We start from the raw sequence: 21,075 nt of genomic DNA, 5'->3' as shown, positions 1-21,075 counted from the left end.
CCAGTACTTTTGGCAGCCCTATCATAATAGGCCAGTTAAGAAAAAAGTATTTCACAAAATAAGTAGTTGGCAAGCTTGTGATTCGGAACTAGCAGTACAGAGGACACAGTCTCCTCAGGATATGAAAGATCCCAGACATGTGCATACAAGGAGAAAACTACCTTTGCACTCAAAAACCTGCCTCTTACCTCCCCCTCCTCTTCTCTCTACCACCTGTAAGAATCAAGAAATTCTAAAGCATTGATCCAGACCTGATTTTTAGCACTCTTGTGGGATCTTCTCCAGGGAACAACTTGTACATATTTATGCAAGGACACAGCAATCTTGTTTTTTAAAATCTATACAATATATCAACCCTCGAAGTACGCAGATGAACCCTCTCATTATAACCCGAAAATTTACCACTCTAAATTGGAGCCACCTGTTTACGGCTCTGATCTCAAGTACACAGCTTTTATCTCTTAGCTCAATTCTGGCACCTAACATTAGTACTAAATTTCCTTCTAATAACTGGATTATGGAATCTCTCAAATGTAACTGTATTTTCTCTCCGGTTGTTTGTTGTTGTTTGTTGTTGTTCTAAACCAAGGCTAAATGCATTAACATACAACAAAATTCTCAACGTGAGTGATAAAAATGCATTAAAAGTAACCTTTAATCCATGCTATTAACTGATTTTATTCTATTTTGGCACGTTTGAAGTAACTCATCTAAGGATTAGTTAGGCTTTTCTACACTTCTTTTTATCAGGACTCTACCATTCTTGATTTAGTTTTGAGGGAAAAGGGTTTGCAAAAACGATAATAATCTCACAGCTGGAGATGGCTGGCAAGTCCGTTAGTGCTCATTGTGCCCTTAATTTGCAGGAAGCCTTTGTGCTCCTTCTACCCCTCGTTTTACATGCTGAGCAGTTTTCACTGATAAAGTACTTATAGGCCAGTTATTTTAGATTAACGAAAAGCCCAGTAAAATTTTATGTAAAATGGCTATGAACTTTCTCTTTAAAATACTGAAATGTATCTTCCATCTTGATTGCTTGAAAATCTTAACCGTGACCACTTGCCTCAGTAGTTCTCATGTGAGTAGGCAAAGGGAGTCTTAAAATTTTTAAGAAGTATTATTTTCAAACAGAGAAGGAATCCAAAATTTTAGACTACGAATTCAGACTGAATGGCTGAAGCCTCAGGGCAAACACACTGATTTAATCACAAGCAGCAGGTTTCAAAATCTTGCCTTCTTCAGCCTTAACAATGAAGTATTTCCCTGCCCTTCAAACTTATGGCAATGATGCAAACACATTATGCAAAAAGAATCCAGTATCGTTGGGATTTTTAACACTATGACATCAATTTCAAGAATAGGTGGCATTGTTCTAATTCGACACTTACCCAAAATGAGATTTTAAAGTCAATGACTTAGTACTTCCTCTGGACTTCAAGTCCCAAAAAGGACAGTTAAATACACAACTGTCATGGATTTTAAGTCAAACTCCATTTTCACCACTTTTCACAATTTTCCCAATTCCTTAACAATCTTCAGGTACAAAAAGCCAAGTCTAACAGAAAAGTCTAAGTTTTTAAATCTGCCACAATATATGCAAAACTGTTGAGATCTGTCATACCCTAAGACATGAAACTGTATTGTAATGGAGTCCTAAAATTACTCATTTTCTGCTCTATCACCTTTCTATAAATCACAAGCTCAAATCGCGATCCCAGAGACATATCTAACACAGAGAGGACATGGTTCATACCGAACACAGCAAGGATATCTGCAAAGTAGAAATGACAGGGTCTGAAACTAACAGGGTTAAACAACTTCTTTTGTGAGGCCACTGGCAAAATCTACAGCAGCTGTCTAACTTTGCCTTCAACGATCATAGCAAAAGCTCAAGGAAGTGATCCAATACAGCGCCCGTCTTTAGTAACCAGATCGTTTCTATTTCATTTTCAGCCAAGGGAACGGATAATGAAAACAAAATTATTCCTCAGTCAGAAAGTTTACTTGACAAGCTAATTTTGAACCAACCTTTAACTTTTATTCACATGTACTGTACGGACGGACCCTAAGAGCAGTTTCTTTTTTGTGTGGAGACAATCTTAATAACTCTTAAATGCTGGCTACACAAGTTAAACTTCGGATGGCTATCACTGCTTTAAACCCACTTATAAAAACTACTGGAAAACTTTTTAGCTGCTCAAGGACTAGTCCTGAACTAAAAAAGAAAAGGCAAACATTTAGTGCCGTAAACTGATGAGACATTAAAATGATGTGAATTTCGCAGTGAAGAAAACAGAAGTCACATCATTTCACCTAGGACCTCAAACAAGTATACAATAATTTTTTTTTAAGATTTTATTTGACAGAGATCACAAGTAGGCAGAGAGGGAGGCAGAGAAGAGAGGGGAAAGCAGGCTCCCTGCTGAGCAGAGAGCCTGACTCAGGGCTCGATCCCAGGATCTTGGGATCATGACCTGAGCTGAAGGCAGAGGCTTTAAATCACTGAGCCACCCAGGCGCCCCAGTTTACAATAATTTTTATACAAGAAACAAACTCAGCTCTTCCAAGCCTGTAATTTTCCACCTAAAATTACTTACATTGTTTACAATAAACAAAAATGATCTCTCATCATAGAACATCTGGATTTACCAACACATCTAGGATACCTGCTCCTAAACGCTTGTCGACTTAGCCGATGGAAAACAGGTATTTCAGGACTTAGGTATTTTGTACTCGAAATAGAAATCCAACATTCTTCAGAAATTAATTTTCTCAAGAATGTAAATAAGGGGGGAAAAGTCATCAAATCAGTGACCCGACAAAGTCAGGTTATCACTCTGGTGAATAACCACAGGTTTACACTGGGAAGAAACTCCCAAAATTACTTTCAACCAAGTTAAGCAGGAATGGGCAGGACAGCAGCAGTTCCCATTTCAACATTTACAACATAGAAGTAAATACATTGTTTTATTTAAGTAAATTCACCTAAAGAAACATTTTTCTTCCCTACAGGGCAATCTCAATCCAGTATTTAATTTTTAATTCCAATCCTGCTTGCTTCCATGGAGGTTTGACCCAGAGCAATTTTAGTGCATTTCAGGCTGGTATACATTTCGGCTATATGCCACAGGCAAAAGATACTGATTACCAACCTGTGTGATCTATTTTTTTACTCTAAGTCCTATCCTCTTACAGCATCTCCCATAGGAGAAACAGGACTTCAACAACTTAACATTTGGAAATGACTACGAGGTGCTGGTTTCCTAAAAGGAAAAAAATTTAAAACAAATAAAAAAGAAACATATGAATTAAAAATATACACACAAATGGGTGCTCCTGAATTGACATGTATGAATGGCTTCCTTGTTTTAAAAAGGAAACCTCAAATCCTGGGTTAATAATATGTGTCACTTTTAGGGATTTAAACCATAAATTTTTCAAACAAAACGAAATAAACTGATTTGTAAGTAATTAACTATGGGACTTCAATCATGTAAAATTATCTCTGTATATTCTCTATGGCTCAGGCATTTAACTGGTTATGTTCAAAATAATACACTTAGTGGGTCATGGAACCCACTGCCTGTGAAATCTCCCATGGAGATTCAAGACCACCCATTGAAAATAGTACAACATTATTGCCTCGAGCAAGAAGCTGGTACATAGGACTGGTTATTCAAGTCTTTTAAATACTATTTTATTGAGGGACTGTGGGAGGTGGGGGAGGGGGCCAAGGGGGATTCATGAGTGGATGGGGGAGGAAACTCAGACAGAAAAAGAGAGAAATTTCTAAAGCAAAGGTTCTAGTCGTCCCCCCCCCAACACTCCTCATCGCACCCTCCCCCCTTTTTAAACAGCTACATAAACAAAGTAATAAGTGCTCAATTTCAGGGAGAATTACATTATACTCCATTTGAACAGACTACAAAGTACTTTTATTTGAAAAGCTGCTTCTCCTCTGTTATAAACAAATTTACCCGGCACCAATTTCAGACAAGAGAAGATGGCTAAGGGAGATGGGAGGCAGAGTTAGGAAAAATTCACTCAGTGTCTTAAATAGTTGATCCAATAAAGATCCTTTAGAGGAAACTGTAAGTCTATTTTTTTTTCTCCCAGTAGGCAAATCATACAGGGGGGCTTTTCTTTTCTAGCGTACTGCACCCTGTCTCTTTAAATTCCAGGCCTGCCCCATTTCCCACGCATTCAATGAAAGCAACACGTTTGCTGGCCTCTAGCCCACAATGTCAAGTAGTTTTCTTGCTATTGAATTTCAAGATTATTCTTTTGGATCATTTGCCCTTTAGTTTTAAGCACGCCAAAGCAAAAATAATGTCTTTCTACAATAACATAAAGAAAACTCTGAGGCCTTTACAAGTCTACAAGTAGAGAACACCTTGTCCTTTAGTTCCCCTTTCACTGCAAAATATGCTCCCACTCTATATGCTCCAAATAAGGGCCATTTATATATTATCTTGGTCTACTATAGCTTTGTCTGTACTATAATAAAATTCTAGGAGTATATTTAATTTAGTACCAAATTTGGAATTTCTAACAATCTGCAATACTCAAACCAAGTCTTCATATTACTCAAACTCTCAAGGCTTTAAGCATGATCCCCTAAGAATTCAGTTAGAATAAGTTTTAAAACAATGACTGATTTTCTATATTTGCAGTTAAGCCATCTACATAAATTAATAATAAAAATAGTAAGCAAATATGGGGAACTGTAATCTTGGGGCCAAAGAGTCTATTTCCCTCATTTTCATACACATCTTAACCCTGAAAAAAAGAATCCAGGTTATTACGAATCCCACTTAGAATTCTCTCCAAAGGGATAGAAATAGTTAAATAAAAATTTATCAGCAGAACTAAATGAAGCCCATGGAAAATGTTACTCCAAATGCTAGCAAATGGAACTTAAAGTGGCAATTTTATTCAAACAGCTAATAAAGAAATGGTCTGATCACAAACATCAATTTTTGTATTTCACATCCTGAGGTAGAGTTACTCTGTAATTTATGAATTTTATAAAAGCAGCTAAAACCAAAGGGAAAACAGACTTAATCTTACTTGACGTACAGTTTTGATATGCGTTTGCACATACTACTTTCAGTGGTTATTCTTTTTAATGTTACAGAGGTAGATATTAATATCCCACATCATAATATCATGGACTTAACTGGATGAATTTTGGGTTGCAAAGAGACCTTTAAAACAACTAAAATTAACTCCATCTTTGCAGAAATCTTTTTTTTTTTTTTTTTTTTAGAAATCATTTCTTTTACTTGTGTTTAAGGAATGTCCATATTAATCTATCCGTACTGTATATAAAACACAAATGACATTTTAATTTTCATTTTTAAAACTTCTGGTTATTTTTGAGTTATATACAAAATATTACTTGAACTGTTTCAATCCTAAAATATTGTTTGTGTTTACACACGTATGCATCCATTCAAAAAGAACCATCTCTTCTTTCCCTCCCCCAAACATTATTTTTATCTTGCTTTTGGTAGTTGTCTGGGTACTTTGTATTTCTCATAATTTAACATTTAACTTCCAAATTATATACAAAGACACAAGATGGAAATGGGTCTTTATTTGCAACTACAGATCCCATCTATTCCTGCCACTATTACATCTAAGCATGATTGATGCCTTTTCATTTGGTGTCAATTTTTAAAGTCAGATTTAGGCTCTGGAAAATTATCCAATACTACACACATCAAGATAAACACACTAATTAAAAAACTTATCAAACTTGACAGGAAAAAAGATCAAAACTTTTCAAAACATTCTTAAGTACTCCAAAAATGTACACTGTACTGAAATACTAAACTCCCTTGTCTTTCTGCTACAAAGAACATCTTCTATGAATCACATACTCATAAATCAGGTTAATCTGATTCATTTTACAACTTCAACACAGCAACTTTGTTAAGGAAGGTAAGAATATGATTTATATGTTTTTCTTTAAAGTTTACAATCAACTTTTGAAACATCTGTGCATATATTATAGTGCTATTAAACGAAACACTCAAAATGATAAGGTGACTAAAATTCCAAATAACAAAATATGAAAGTGTTCCTTAGCAAAGACATTATTATATTCTAAATGAGATTAAACTTAAAAAAAATTAAAAGCTTATTGTAAACATGTCCATATGTACATTTAAGTATCTAGTTTTACCTTCACATACTTAATTATGCCTTATTCAAGAAAGCTCAAAAAATCCAGTAAATGTTATAAGCATTTCCTGAAATCTTTCTATTTGCTGGATGGGGGTGCTGAATTTTGGAATAAAGCCAATTTAATATATTTTTTTAAATTCCTGATATCCCATCTCCTAGAGATAACTTCTATTAACATTTTGCTAAGCATGTTCTTTCCATCTTTTCACTGATATATTTTTATCTCTCACACAATTCTCAAAATGTGAGTAATGAACACTTCTGGCCATTCTCACACAAAGATAATGGCCTGAATCAAGTACTAAAAATCAATGATAAAAATAAACCATTAAAAAAAAGCCTCCACAGAAAGCTACTAACTCAAGTAACACTAACTTCAAGCTACTAAGTAGCCTTTAAACATAATTCTCATTTATTTGCTGCTCTCTTTAAATTGTCTGCATTTCTGTATTTTTGTATATTTGTGTAATTAAATCCTTGGCTCTAGCATCATTTCCAATTCCCTTTAACCAGTTGGAATGATAACTAGAATTTTTTTTTTTTTAGATTAGCAGCAAGTCACAAGAAAAAGTGGAAGAGTAACTGCTTTTCAAAACAACTTCAATTAAGCATCTGAATTATTAAATAGAAAAACCCTGAAAGTATGAATGATCAAATATTTGATATACCATACTTTTTTAACCTATTTACTTGATAAGTCGAAGTCCCCAACTATTCTGTTGATAAGAGAAACACAAGTAGTTATTTGAAACATGATGCTTCAGAAAAACACAAGGACAAAATTTCAAGGTCTGGCCTACATTATATGAAACAGAAAAAAAAAATTCAGTTAATTTTCATGAAAAATTCAATGGTCTAATGACCTGGTCAAGAGCCATATTTGAAGCAGAAGTTTCAAATAAACATAGGGTATCCTGAGTTCTTGGAATGTTCCACCCTACAAGTAGTGTTGATGGCTGGCATAAATGGCACTGAGATTATGAGAAAGTAACTTTTCATAACAAAAACATAATCACCTATATGGTTAATTACCCTACTTCCCTGTTATGGTAGATGAGTCTTTTCACACAGTTCACTGTTCACTCACCATTAAAAAAGGTAAAATTCCAATATACTGAAGTTCATATCAACATTTTCTATTTTCAAAAAAAAAATCATTCTCCAAACTACATTATGAACATAAGAAATTAAATACATAAGAAATTAAATACAGTAACACATGACTATCCACAACATGATAACCATACATAGCTGGTCTAATAAATGATAGTTACTTCATTAGGAAAACACCAGACCAAGGAAGGATATGCTCAGAACTTACCCTTAAAAGAAAAAAAAAAAAAAAAACTAAGGAAAAATAATATTTCAGAGCTCGAAAATCCCACAGAGCTTATTCAGTCCAAACATATCCCTTCTGCCTCCCAGGACAGGGCCTTTTCTACTGCATTGCTAAATCCTGCTCTACAAGTTTCTGGAATACATCTGACTCCTTTTTTTTTTTTTTTTAAGATTTTATTTATTTACTTGACAGAGAGATCACAAGTAGGCAGAGAGGCAGGTAGAGAGAGAGGGGAAAGCAGGCCTCCCACGGAGCAGAGAGCCCTGAAACAGGGCTCGATCCCAGGACCCCAAGACCAGGACCTGAGCCAAAGGCAGAGGCCCAACCCACTGAGCCACCCAGGCGCCCCCATCTGACTCCTATTTTTACAGCTGAAAGGCTAGTTGTATTTCATGGATTAAGTAGTTAAAAAAAAAAAAAAAACTGATAAACCTGGCCAAGTCTCTCAAATTTGTGGCTAGCTTTTTAAAAAGCACCAAAGTAGGTGAAAAAAAGATGAAGGAAGAAAAGACAGAAAAGGAGAAACATTCATTTTTGCCTATAACATAGGCTAAAACTCCTTCTAGAAAATGTGATTCTCAGCTGACACAATGCTTCCTGATAAATTCAGGTGGTGGTTCTGTTTACACAAAGTCAGTTATTAGAGGTACAGAAGAAATCAGTTTCTGAACATGGAGCGATAATTTACCACTTCGGGGAGTGGAGGCTGAAGTCGGGATTCTAAAACTCTTACTGACTAGCAATACCTATCTGCCTTTATGTTATACTGCTGCCAGAAACTTCCAGCATCCAGACTACACTGATGGAAGGTATGAGTACTATCCGCAGTGATAATACAGGTCCCATCTCATCGGATAAGTAACTAACCGGTTAGGAGAAACAACAGACAGACATACAAGGAGAGGCCAGTGCAGGACTGGTGGAGCATAGAACACGTGCTCCTGCTCAGTGTTTATATGATGAGGAAGAAGCTTCCCACTGCTCCTTACTATTTCTCCGTACAGGTAGGAAAAGTCCTACAACAAGCATCTTTGATAAAGTAATCTGGAGCTACATCAACATTTTGAATAAACTATCCCACTAAAAGCAACCAAATCCCAACAGCCTAAACTGTGTTTTTCACGTAGTCACTACAAAACAACTGCTTGTAAAACAGAACAGGGAAAGAAATTAAACGAGAGAAAAATTTTGTAAAATAAAAAAAGACTTCTTCAATACAAAGAAAGCTTTCATTATGCCACAACTCATGTTAATGAAGTATTTGGGGTAAAAGGTATGGGTATAATACAAAGGCCAATGAACCTTATTTTTAAACATCCAAAATGTTACAAATCTGTATCAAAATAAATAGGTACATAGAATAATCTGATAGTAATCTCTCCCAACACCACTCTGGGGGAGGGAGTAGATGTAAGGGCATAAAACGTATCTTCAAAGATTAAAGGCATCATGCAGACTAAATTTATATCCAGATACATTAAGAGGCAAGCAACTCTCCCTACTGTGTAGGCCACTGTTGTTATTAATATTTTAGGAAATTGTTAATGTATATTTTGCTTTTTAAAACCAATACATACACACAGGATTTGGCCTGGTATTGATGGGAAAATAACTAATAATTTCTGCTGAAAACAAAGAAAAAAATTTACTTTTGGCAAAATTAAATATTTTAAAATTTATTTGGCTCAGAGAATATCAATCTTCTTGACAAGGATAATAACTCTAATTAAATTCAACTGATCATCTTTATCATCACTTATGAACATTATTTTTTTTTTTAATATTTTATTTATTTGACAGAGAGAAATCACAACTAGGCAGAGAGGCAGGCAGAGAGAGAGGAGGAAGCAGGCTCCCCGTGAAGCAGAGAGCCCGATGCGGGGCTCGATCCCAGAACCCTGGGATCATGACCTGAGCTGAAGGCAGAGGCTTTAACCCACTGAGCCATCCAGGTGCCCCTGAACATTATTTTAAATAAATGGACCTCACAATTAAGTTCAAGATAAGCCATAATTTTCTTAAAAAAAAAAAAAAAAGATGATGCACTGATTTTATCCAAAAAGTTAATTGTTAACTACTACATACCAACTAAATCACACCCAAATACTAGCCTTATTTGTTTAGAAATTCAATGATAATAGCCTTCTTCAGGCCTTAATCACTGCAAACTTACACACTTAAAAGGATACATCACACAACATTATTTCTTAAAAAACTATGTTCTGGATCATTTATGGAATTGCAATCCCACCACGGTGGGAAGGCAAAATATCAGGGGATACCTACCATTCAGTATCAAATTTTCCTAATGATTTAATCTCAAAGGAGAACCTTAAATTAATCCACCCAGTAAATTTGATTTTGCCTGAAAGTAGCTGTAGAACTTTTCCCTCTTAAACAGTATCTACCATAGTAACCACCACTTAATTAAATCCTAGATCATGTCTACAAAAGCAGGTATTGCTGAACATTTGTCTGCTAATATAAGTGAACAATTATTCAACATTTTAAAAGTAAACATTTACCACCATTTATTACCAGCTCTCTTTTTGCACCAGCACACCTGTGACTCATTGTGTCTACATACAAGATCATTTCACATTTCTAGTCCTCCAATTCAAAATAAAAAGACAGGATAAACAAGGATGCAGAATCTCAAATGTCCTTTCCAGCTCTACAAGACACAAGCACGTTGAAGGCAGGAACCTCCTGTTTCTCATACTTCTCAGCAGTCCTTTCCCTGTATCCTGCATGTATAAAGTCTGTTGGTTAAGCATATTACCAAGTCCACAAATTATATTCTTAAACAAAACCCCAAAACCACACAGGAAAACAAAACAAAATAGATCAATTTGGCAAAATTAAAAACTTGTGTATGACAAAGAGATACCATACATTAGGCTACAAGAAAAAGAAACAAAAATGAGGCAAGATATTTTCAATGCAAACAACAAAGGATTAACATCCTACAGATAAGAAAAAGACAAAAATCCCAAGTTTCTGTTTTAAAAAAGACAGAGGACATTTTTAAAAGTCAATAAAGAGGAAATCCAAATGGTCAGTAAACATACAGAAAATGCTTAACCCCACTAGAAACCAGAGAAATGCAGACGAAAACAAAAGATACCATATTTCAGCTAAGCATAAAAATAAGAAATCTGAAAATATCCAACGTTGGCCAAGCTGTACAGAAAATGGTCCTTATTCCCTGACAGAGTATAAACCATCACGACTACTTTGTAGAGCAATCTGACAATGTCTAATACAAACGAAAATGCACACACAACTCAAATTCCAGGCCTATATCCAAAATCTTGTTCATCTGTACAAGGTAACACATTCAAAGGTGCTCACCGCACAGAGCAGACAATGACCTATATATTCTTTAATAGGGGAACAGAAAAGTAAGCATAAACCTCTTCCTACCATGAAATAGTGAACAGAAGAAATTAAAGGAAATGAATTGGCTCTCTACAGATGAAGTGTGTGTGAAAAGTTTCAAATACATGGGGGGTGTGGTGAACTGCAAGCTACAAAATTATTCACTCATGAAAATGTTCTGGAATTAAAGGGTGGCAATTGTCCCACAACCGTGTGAATATACTAAAAGCCACTGAACGCTACACTTTAAAGGGGTGAATTTTACAGTATGCAAATTACATCTCAATTTTAAAAAAGGACTCATGCAGTATGATACTCTTTATGGAGATGTTATAATATAATATACTATTACTTGCAGCAGTATAAATGTGCAAATGTACATAAACAGAATGGAAGAAAGTCTGAAGAATTGAAAGAAAGGATGGGGAAGCATCTAAAAACTTCAGCTGGGGCGCCTGGGTGGCTCAGTGGGTTAAAGCCTCTGCCTTTGGCTCAGGTCATGATAGACTCAGGTCATGATCTCAGGGTCCTGGGATCGAGCCCCGCATCTGGCTCTCTGCTCCGCGGGGAGCCTGCTTCCTCCTCTCTCTCTGCCTGCCTCTCTGCCTACTTGTGATTTCTCTGTCAAATAAATAAAATATTAAAAAAATAATAAAATAAAAAATAATAAATAAAAACTTTAGCTGCTTAGCTGTAATATCTAATTCTCTAAAATCAAAACAAAATTTGAATACGATAAAATGTAAACATTTATCCAGCCTTGGTAGTAGGGATGTGAATATTTGTTATATCATTCTTTCCTTTGTATTTTCATGGGGTTTTTTTTGTTTTGTTTTGTTTTTGAGAAATAGAACAATGGCACAAAATAGGCATATCATAAACGACAAATAGTAAATATATAGACACGTAAAGACATGCAGCACTGTTAATCAAATAAATGCAAATAAAAATGAAGTTCTGCTTCATCCAGCAAATCGATGAAGAGTTACCAAAACAACAACAACAAAAAAAACAACAACAACAACAACAAACTGTTAATTCCCAGTATTGGCAACCACATAGGGAAAAGGGAATTCATCGGACCCCTGGGGGAACATAAACCAATCTTTTTGGAGGAAAGTTTGGTAATGCGTCTATCAAAATTTAAAATCTATACACCTTGTCTCAACTACCTCCCTTCTGGTAAGTTTAACACAAGGAAATTACAAGAAAAACCATAAAAACGAATGCCTCAAATGTTCATCATAGCATTAATCATAACAAATTAAAACTAAGAGCAATCTAAATGTCCATGTGAAGTTGTAATAAATGTATATTTGATGTAATACCATAAAATCCAGCTCTAAAAAGATGCTATTTCACCATATACCAGGAGGGTAGAAATGTTCATTTATGCTATAGCCCCAGCTCCTAGAAGTGTTCTAGCCACACAGGACCTCAAAAAATTACCTGTTGAATGAATTCAGGTCATTTATAGTTAACGTGTGTGTGTATTTGTATGTACAGATACAGATATCTACTAAAATATTATGGTTTTCTCTAAAGAATTCTCAGGTAACCCTTTTCTTCATATTTCTATAGTTTGATTTTTCACAATGAACACACACCTATAAATTAATAAAATAACATCGCTTTCAACTGCATGTAAAAAATACATGGTTTCTCATAAAAGCTGGATTATACACTGTCAAAGTTCTATATCTGTAAGTTTAAAAATACTAATGAGATACCTGTAATACCAATGGACTCTTTTTCCAGACAAATTATATTCTCAGAAATGAATAAAGCACTATAAAGAATGCGAAGAACCACAAAATACAAAAGAATAAAAGATTAAAGCATGAAAGTGTACGTTACAGGGAAGAGAATGAACTACAGAGACTCTAGCCACACACACAAAGCAAAATGTTTCAAAAGAATATTAATATGTATCACTGAGACAAGAGAATTTCTCTTTCTACATGGTAGCTTCTTGTTTGAGGAATGAAACATAGAATCAAGCAAGTATAAAAGCCAAGGGAAAAAATTAAAGAATTCTGTATTACTTCCAACCGGACAGTGAGAACCCCTGAGATCAGGGATCCAAATTATTTGAAAATCTCTCCAATAAATATTAGAGACTAAATTTCAGTAATACACTAAGTCCTTGCTTAATCATGTAATTGAGACAATTGTGTTTCACATCTCCTCCCCTCCCACCTATCTAAGCTTTCCAAGTTACCTTCTGAAGATTTAAGTCACTAAGTTTAAAAAAAAAAAAAAAAGAAGAAGAAGAAGAGAAAAAGAAAAAAATTTCTGCATCTCAGAACTATAAAAGCTGTGTTAAGTAGCAGGGGGTTATCTGTAATAGTTGACCAGAAAAACAACTAAAGGGCTAAGGCTGGCCCATGGAAGACCACTGGAAGGAAACTTAAAAAAAACCAAGAGAAAGAACAAAGAATCTTTAAGGTAAAATTATGAAACCAATTGATACCCCTGCCCTGACTACCTCACAGAGGGAGTGCTACAGACGGTCACTTAAAATAACAGATGTAAAAGGCTTCTGCTTATACAAATAATATGCCATAAACTGGACAAGGATATTAATTATAAAATATATCCACCAAAACCCAAGTCTGGATTTTCCTTTTCTGAAAAAAAATTGTTAGATAATTGTTATAATGGAATTTAACCATGTCAAATACCTTGGAAGACTTATCTTTCCTCTTCCCATTAAATGTTTTTATTAGCAATGATAATAATGGCTTTAAAAACTCAGCTTCCACATATTAATAAGACGGTTGATCTGTGCCAGGTTCTGTGTTGAATATTTTATACCAGAGGTTCTCTGAGTGTTTTCAGGGACCCCAGGATCCCCAAAACCTTTTCCAGGGATTACCTATTTTTTCAACAACTCTAAGACATTATTTGCCTCCTTCACTCCTTCTCTCATGAGAGTACTGTGGAGGTTTCCAGAGGCTACCTGATGTGTGATAATGCAACAGACTGAATGCGGAAGCACGTAAGCTGATCCAATTATTCCAAAACATCAAAAAGATCTGTACACACAAAAAATAATACCACACTTCTCACTCTTCTTTCTTGAAAATACTCATGTTTCATTAAGATACTTTTTGCATGCTACCTTTAATGGATTGGTTATTGTTATCTTTAAACAAATTAATAAATAACTTTTTAAATGTCTCAGGTTTCATTTCTAATATGGTATATATTGGTAGATATAACTAACATAGGAAAAGTTTTTTGGAGTCTATTTTTAAGAGTGTAAAGCAGTCTTAAGACAAATAAATTTGAGAACAGCTGATTCATATTTAATCCTCAATTTATGAGGTAATGGTTCTATTCTTTCATCATTCCAGGAACATAGATGAGAACCCAAGTGAGAAAACAGAGAGAGAAATGACTTGCAGAAGGAGCTGGGGAGGCACCTGGGTGGCTCAGCTGGTTAAGTGTCTGCCTTCAGCTCAGGTCATGACCTCAGGGTTCTGGGATGGAGTCCCACGTTGGGGCTCCCTGATCAGTGGGAAGTCTGCTCCTCCCTCACCCTCCTCCTGCTTCTGCTCTCTTTCTCATTCTTTCTCTCAAATAATAAATAAAATCTTAAGGCGGGGAAATAAAAAAGATCACACTAGGAGTCTCTTAAGCCAGGATTTGAATATAAGTCTGTAATTCCTAACCCTAACTTCTTACCACTGAGCAACAATATCTAACCAAGATAGTTCTATGTTGCATCTTTACTCTTTGTCTTTTAGTCTTAAAATGTAATGAATGCTCACTGGAATGTTTTAAATACACAGAATTAACTTAAAAAAAATCAAACACTACAAAAACACCTCCTATCACTGCCAATACCATGAGCACGCATTAGAAAAAACTACTGGTAGGAGCTGGGTTCCCATTCATCCAAAATTCATTTATTTATACACATACACACATGCACTTTTTATTTGTATAAGCTTATTTTTTAAACGGGATCACACTGGTTTAGCAACTTATTTCACTTAGTAACTTAGTGCCTTATTTCACTTAGTATCTCTTGCCGATCATCCTGCATCAACGAATAGATTTACCCCCTTTTAACAGACCACCCATCATTTAACTGTACCCAGCTGGGGGTCCCCGATATGGCTTGCTTCCAAATTTCTGCCATTTAAAAAAGTCACAAGCAATATGCTGTGACTTTGTGTAGCTGTGAAGCTGGATCTGCTGGAAAATCCCTGGAAGTAAAACTGCTGGGTCAAAGGGTGTGAACATTTAAAATCTTAATAGATGTTGCCAACTGCCCTCCAAAATGTCCGTGCCCAACTTACATTCTCACTAAAAGCACAGGAGATTTCCTTCAATAATTCAGCTTTTAAGTGCCTTGGAAAATTATGCTGTATGTTGCTTCAAAATGCCAAGTAGTACAACGGCTCTCAGTGGTCATCTGAATTCCATACAGAACTCGACACAAATCTTCTAACACTCACTGAATGTATCAGAATGGTTATCCATCTTTACTTTTTCCTTTTCCTTTACTTTTTCCTTTTAAACACCTCAGAAGAGAAAACACATCAGGTGTGTGCAAGATCTGCAACTAGTTGGTCTCAAATTTTAGGAACCCTGATAAAAAGTTACCCAAATTATTTCAGAAGGTTCCTTAAAACAAATCAGAACTACACAGTAATGCTGGGCTCAACCATTTAAATCAAAGGAAAGTTCTAAGTGTGGATTTATTATGCTTTATCTGCCCACTCAAAGGACTAGGGCTAGAAATAAAAAGCTATCAAATCATACGAGTGGCCAAATTAGCTGACATAAAATAATAAACAACAGATTTCATATCATAAATGTCAATGGAACAGACTGCAAGAGTTAAGAATGGCTATAATTGGAAAGAAAGTTCACTCCAATTCACATCATACTGAAGATGAAAACATTAATATTTTAAATGAAATGTTTTGAATGTGACCATTCATTTCAGTCATATCAGACTATTATTAATCTTTGGTACTAATAAATAAGATACGGTCTTTTTTTTGCAAGTAGCTAGTTTTAAAATGCATTATACTCTGACCTGCCTATTCTGTACCAGCTAATGGATATTCCAGACTTCACTATTTCATCAAAATCTCTCTTCTAGGACTCTACTAGTAATTTTAAGTTGAAAGTCTCCAACCCATCTTCGGGACAGAGTAAACCTTCATTAATTCAAGTCCAATTAGCTCAATTCTGAAATGGTACATATAATTCTCATTAGGCAAAAAGTTGAAAATACTGTAATTTCTTCCTCTATAAGTTCTCATAATATCACTGTGAAATAAAGGAAATCAACCTGAAAATCAATTTGCTTTTTGAAAAAAAATTCGTACAAAGATTCGTAAAACTAAGGACTCATCCATCTTCCTGGCTGAGCAGTTCATCCTCAGTGCGAAGGTCCACTTCTGTTTATCAGTTACTGTATACATGAAAGTGATTTAACCTGTCATTATCAACAGCCACTTACAGCTTGGCATATGTGCATTTCTTTTAAATATCTTGTAACTCAGATTTTTCACAAAGCCCTCTTGCAGTTTCTCCCCATTTCCAATTTCTCACTTACAGATCCATAAAATGGCAAATATAACACCTTAAAAGGTACGGAAGTAGACGCTACAATGCTTGGCATCCTTATTCTGTATTTATTCTTACCACTTTCAAAGATGTTATAAGCCCAAAGTAAGTCCCAGGATTAAGTGGCATGTTTGGTGTTACTTGAAATTTACAACTAACTATTCCCAATGAACAGAGAAACCTTCTCTTGCAATCTGAATCATGTGTAATTACAGTATGACAAGGTCTCTCCTGGGCTATGTAAGCTGGCATTTTTCCCAGGACTTGTCACATCATGGGAAGCACACATACAAATAAAAATCCAAAAATAAACATTTTAAAACAATGGCTTATAGACTACATAAAGAAACTCCACAACTGAAAATTAAAAATCGAAAAGCCCATTCAGCAAGCAGGCATCTCCCACTAGAGACGGCTAAGACATCAGTGTTATCAAGCAGCTTACCACGCCTAGCAACAACTCCCAGGTGTGGGCTGTGTAGGCCAGCACCCTCCCGTTCCCTTGGGCTGGACAGAAAATCATTAAGTAGAGGACAAGCAGGGGAACATCGCCACAAACACATTGAAGCACAGAAACAGTGCTGAAATCTGGGGAGATTGGTCATCTTTCATTTCATAATGCCAATTGCTTGATTGTTAAGGAGCCTAAACAAACTTATCTCAAGAGCTACATCTTCTGCCAACTGTCTTCATTTTCCTAATACAACAAATACTGCTTTTTTTTGTTGTTCAATGTATTTCATTTAGAAGTGAGTAGCAGCCAAGTGGTCCTAACAGTGGATACCAAGGATCTTAGAAGGCGGTTTCTTTTGTTTAAACTCCTCTGCAGTGGCTCTATAGATACATGGAAAAGGGAGAGGGAGAAGCAAGCATCACACCCAACCTCACACAGTGACAGAAAACTTGATAATACTCATCCTAATTACAATAGTGAGGAAATACGAAGTAAAAGCTCTCTGGCTATATTCTGACCTAAAATGCTAACAAAATCAAAATGCGATTTCCTAGAGGCCACGAATATTGCTACCCCTCTATTAGAGGCTGGATTCATTTATTAACCATCCAGCAAGGCCATCAAATTCAACTGTTAAAGTTTTCATGAGGAGCTCTAAAACAAATCACTAAAGGCAAAATATACAATCCTACAACCCATCACATGAGCTCTGGAAACAAAAATAAGCATCAGTACAAACCTCTGCCACCTCGGAGGCACACAGCATTACGCTTTTCTTTATTCAGCTCCTCAATGCTCAATAATTTCCAGTAGCTCTAAGCAGAATGGATTTATTATGATGTTACTCTAAGAAACTGCAGGAGTTCTAGATGCCAATAAAGATTACGGATCAAATGGAAGATAACTACTAACCATTGTGTAGAGTTAGATAAATAAACCTGCTCACAAACAAAGCACCTTATTGTATTTGTACTGTTACCTCCACTAATCCAACTAAAACAACCAGACACTAGCTTTCCGGAGGCTGAAGGGAACAGAAATCAGATTTCTTAAACCCTCTTTAATTTTCCTCCAAAATAACACCCCGTTTCTTTTTTTCAAAACCTTCCTGCGCTTTATGGGAAATGTTTGGGAGCGGAGGGGCTGAGCTGGATTATGCAAACTAGAGATCCAGGCTAAAAACCAAGGTGGGGAAGGACTGAAACAGAAGGCAGGACCACATCGTTCCTCTGAAACTTAGCTTCAACCTTTGCAGGGACCCTCTTTCCCCGTAGATCCCATGGGTAAGAGACTTCGGAACGCTGCTCAAAAATCAAAGGGGCAATCAAGTGCTGGGGCGGGGGGGGGGGGCTAGGGACGAGTAAGCCCCCCCACCCCGACTACACTGAAAATGCTGACGGCGCCAGGTAGGGGTGGCTAACCCACTGAAAGGACAATCTGACAACCAGCACCCAGTGCCGAATACACAGGGAGGAAGACCGAGAAGACCCTAAAGAGAGGCGACTTCTCGAGACGGAACAATAACTACATCCCATGCATTCCCTGCTAATAACTCAGGTAAATCTCAATTTCTCCAGGGGAAAAAAAAAAAAAAAAAGGCGCAAGCTGTTTATTCCCTCCAGCTCCCCCCGCCCCCGACACTTCCAAACCCAACAACTAATTGCACCTTCCCCACAGAACCCGCGGCTAACCCCAGAGGACCGGTGAGGGCTGGCTTGGGATGAATAAACACTCGACACCTGACGGTCCTTTCTCGGCGGTGACTTTCCCGTAGCCGAAGTGGCGCGCGCGCGGGCGGGAGCCCAGACCTGGCCAGCGCGGCGCCGCGCACCCTGGTCCCGAGGCGACGCCGGCGAGCGCGACGCGGGGGGCGGGGAGAGGGGCAGGGGGACCGCCCGGGCCAAGCGATTGTTTCCTCTGCGAGCAAAGACATTTTTTATCAAGCTCCTTTTGTATTCGAGCCCTACCTCTTTTTGGCCTAGGAAAGCTTTCGTGCAAGTGGAAGACGACTTTCTCCACAAAGTGCTGTATGTTACTGTGCTCCGGACCGCGCACGAACACCATCCAGTCGTGGGTGAAGCCCTCCACGGTGGGTTTTTTCCTCACCTGGGCGCGGTGCCCCAGCTCCAGCTTCACCTGCACGGCACACTGCGGGCAGGGGGAGGAGAGACAGCCGTGAACAACAGGAAGGCGACCGTTCGACACTGAACATTGCGCCTGACATTTTTTTTCCTCCTTCTTGAAACGCACATAAAAGGAAACGTTGGTGCCCTCTGCATCCACGCTTCACGCGCGTGGGCGCGCACACCCCACACCCCCAAATACACCCCACTCGGCCCGCCCGGCTCCCTGCGCCCGGGGCCCCGCATCCACACCCGCAGGGATTGTAACGGAATGTTGTCCCCAGTCGGGAAGGGGGTCCGGGGGTCGGGGGTGGGGGTGGAAGAGGGAAAGCACGCTCAGCCACTACAAGCACGACAACAAATGCATCGGAAACAAATTAGAAGACAATTAGGAGGCGATGCCAGGGCGGTTTCCCGGTGTGGGAAGGGAGGTAGCCGGGGCCCCAAGGTAGGGGGATTCTGGTGAGCCCCCTCCCTGAAAGTACCGCGGCGACAGGCACACGCCGAGGAAGTCTTTGTGTACGTGTGTGTGTGCGTGCGTGTGGAGCGCTGTGCCAGGCGGAATGGAAACTACAGGCAGCCTCTGCTGATGGGTACAAACTCCCGTGCTCTTAGCACTGGTTTCGTGCACAACAAAAATGAGACGTCGTCACACACACACACACACACACACACACACACACACGCCCGCAGCAAAACACGCCGAGGCATCCATAACTTAAGGCACCCCGCACCCCCCGGCGAAAAACCCCACGCGATCGGCGAGGCCAGCCTCACAGAGCCCCCCCGAAACACACTTCCAAGAGCCAAAGTGGCCCCAAAGTAGCTCCCACCTCCCCCCAAAAATAAAATTCAGAAAGGCAGGGCGGCGGGCGGAAAGCCGCCGAGGCTCGACTGCGCACAGCCCAGCGCGGGGGCAAAGTTGCGTGCGGCCCCGCCGCTGTCAGCCCGCACACTCCGGCTCACACACGCGCGCCGCGGAGAACGCACCATCGTAGCGGCCGCCGAGGCTGCTCGCCGCGTCCCCGGACTGTGCCCGCGGCTCCCGGCGGCGGCGGCGGCTGAAATATGGCTGAGTTATTATTCGCCTCCTTCCACCGTGTGAGTGTGTGAGTGCGCGCGTGTGAGCGAGAGTGCGCTTCTTGCGATTGCAAAGAGAGGCGAGGAGAGAGGGAGGCGCGGGGGGGGGGGGGGTGGAGGGGCGAGTGTGTGTGTGTGTGTGTGTGTGTGTGTGTGTGTGTGCGCGCGCGCGCCGGGGGGGGGGTGGAGGGAGGGAGGGGAGCGGAGGCTGAGGGAGAGGCAGCAGCTCCCTGCAAGCCGTACCAACCTTTCTCTAATTGGAACCGCGGAGCGCTGGCGCTGTCTGGGCTGCGGCGGCGGCGGCGGCGCAGGGCGAGGGAGGAAAGGCGGGGAGGGGGGATCTTTTATTATTATTTTTGCATGTACTTACCGAGCTAGCCATGCCTGGGGGCCCGGAGGTTGGCTGGGGTGTTGTGTGGTACCCCCCTCCCCCGCCCCCCTCAGCTGTAATTCATGAAGAGGCTGCTATGAATGAGAGCGCGCCCGGGAGCGGAGGGTAGATGGCGGACATTCTCTGCCTTTTTCCCCCCGCGTTCGCTTGCTCGCTCGCTCGCTCGCTTATTAAACTCAGCCCCAAAAGCAAAAGCAGCAGCAGCAGCAGCAGCAGCTCCAGGGCCAGAGGATGAGATTCCGGAGCATGCGCCGTGGCGCCTGACACCGGGGCTCCGAGCCTTACGGGGCGGAGGGAGGGCGCGCGGGCGGGGCGGAGCGCGCGGGGAGGCCTAGCGAGCGAGCCAGGGGGAGCTCGAAGGAGCCAATCACCGGCCACCTCCCGAAACCCTGGCGGCCCGCACCGCCACACTGGAACGCCCTGCTTAAAGTAACAGGTTCCTACTGGGGAGTGGGGGGGGGGGGGTGGAGCAGAGGGCGGAGAAGGGGCGCTAGAGTGGGGAGAGCGGCCAGCTGGGGAGCCA

The 21,075-nt window shown here is 39.3% G+C and overlaps 1 protein-coding gene across 2 annotated transcripts in view; it reads right to left on the bottom strand.

Annotated features, from left to right (window-relative positions):
- Positions 1-20,804, bottom strand: part of MLLT3 (MLLT3 super elongation complex subunit) — a 281,692-nt gene extending 260,888 nt beyond the window's left edge. The window contains exons 1-2 of one of the 2 annotated variants that reach the window (XM_046023443.1): positions 20,532-20,804; positions 18,926-19,106 (exon numbers count right to left, since the gene is read on the bottom strand). In XM_046023443.1, coding sequence (XP_045879399.1) covers positions 18,926-19,106; positions 20,532-20,543 — 193 coding nt within the window. In that variant the 5' untranslated portion in view covers positions 20,544-20,804. Of the gene's footprint in view, positions 1-18,925; positions 19,107-20,071; positions 20,214-20,531 lie in introns of those variants that run through there. The other variant, XM_046023444.1, reaches the window with a different exon arrangement.
- Positions 20,805-21,075: the final 271 nt, after the last annotated feature.

The sequence above is a fragment of the Meles meles genome, chromosome 11 (assembly GCF_922984935.1).
Source record: "Meles meles chromosome 11, mMelMel3.1 paternal haplotype, whole genome shotgun sequence".
Classification (NCBI taxonomy): Eukaryota; Metazoa; Chordata; class Mammalia; order Carnivora; family Mustelidae; genus Meles; species Meles meles.
The sequence above is the reverse complement of the archived record's forward strand: the minus strand, read 5'-3'. Positions and strand labels throughout refer to the sequence as shown.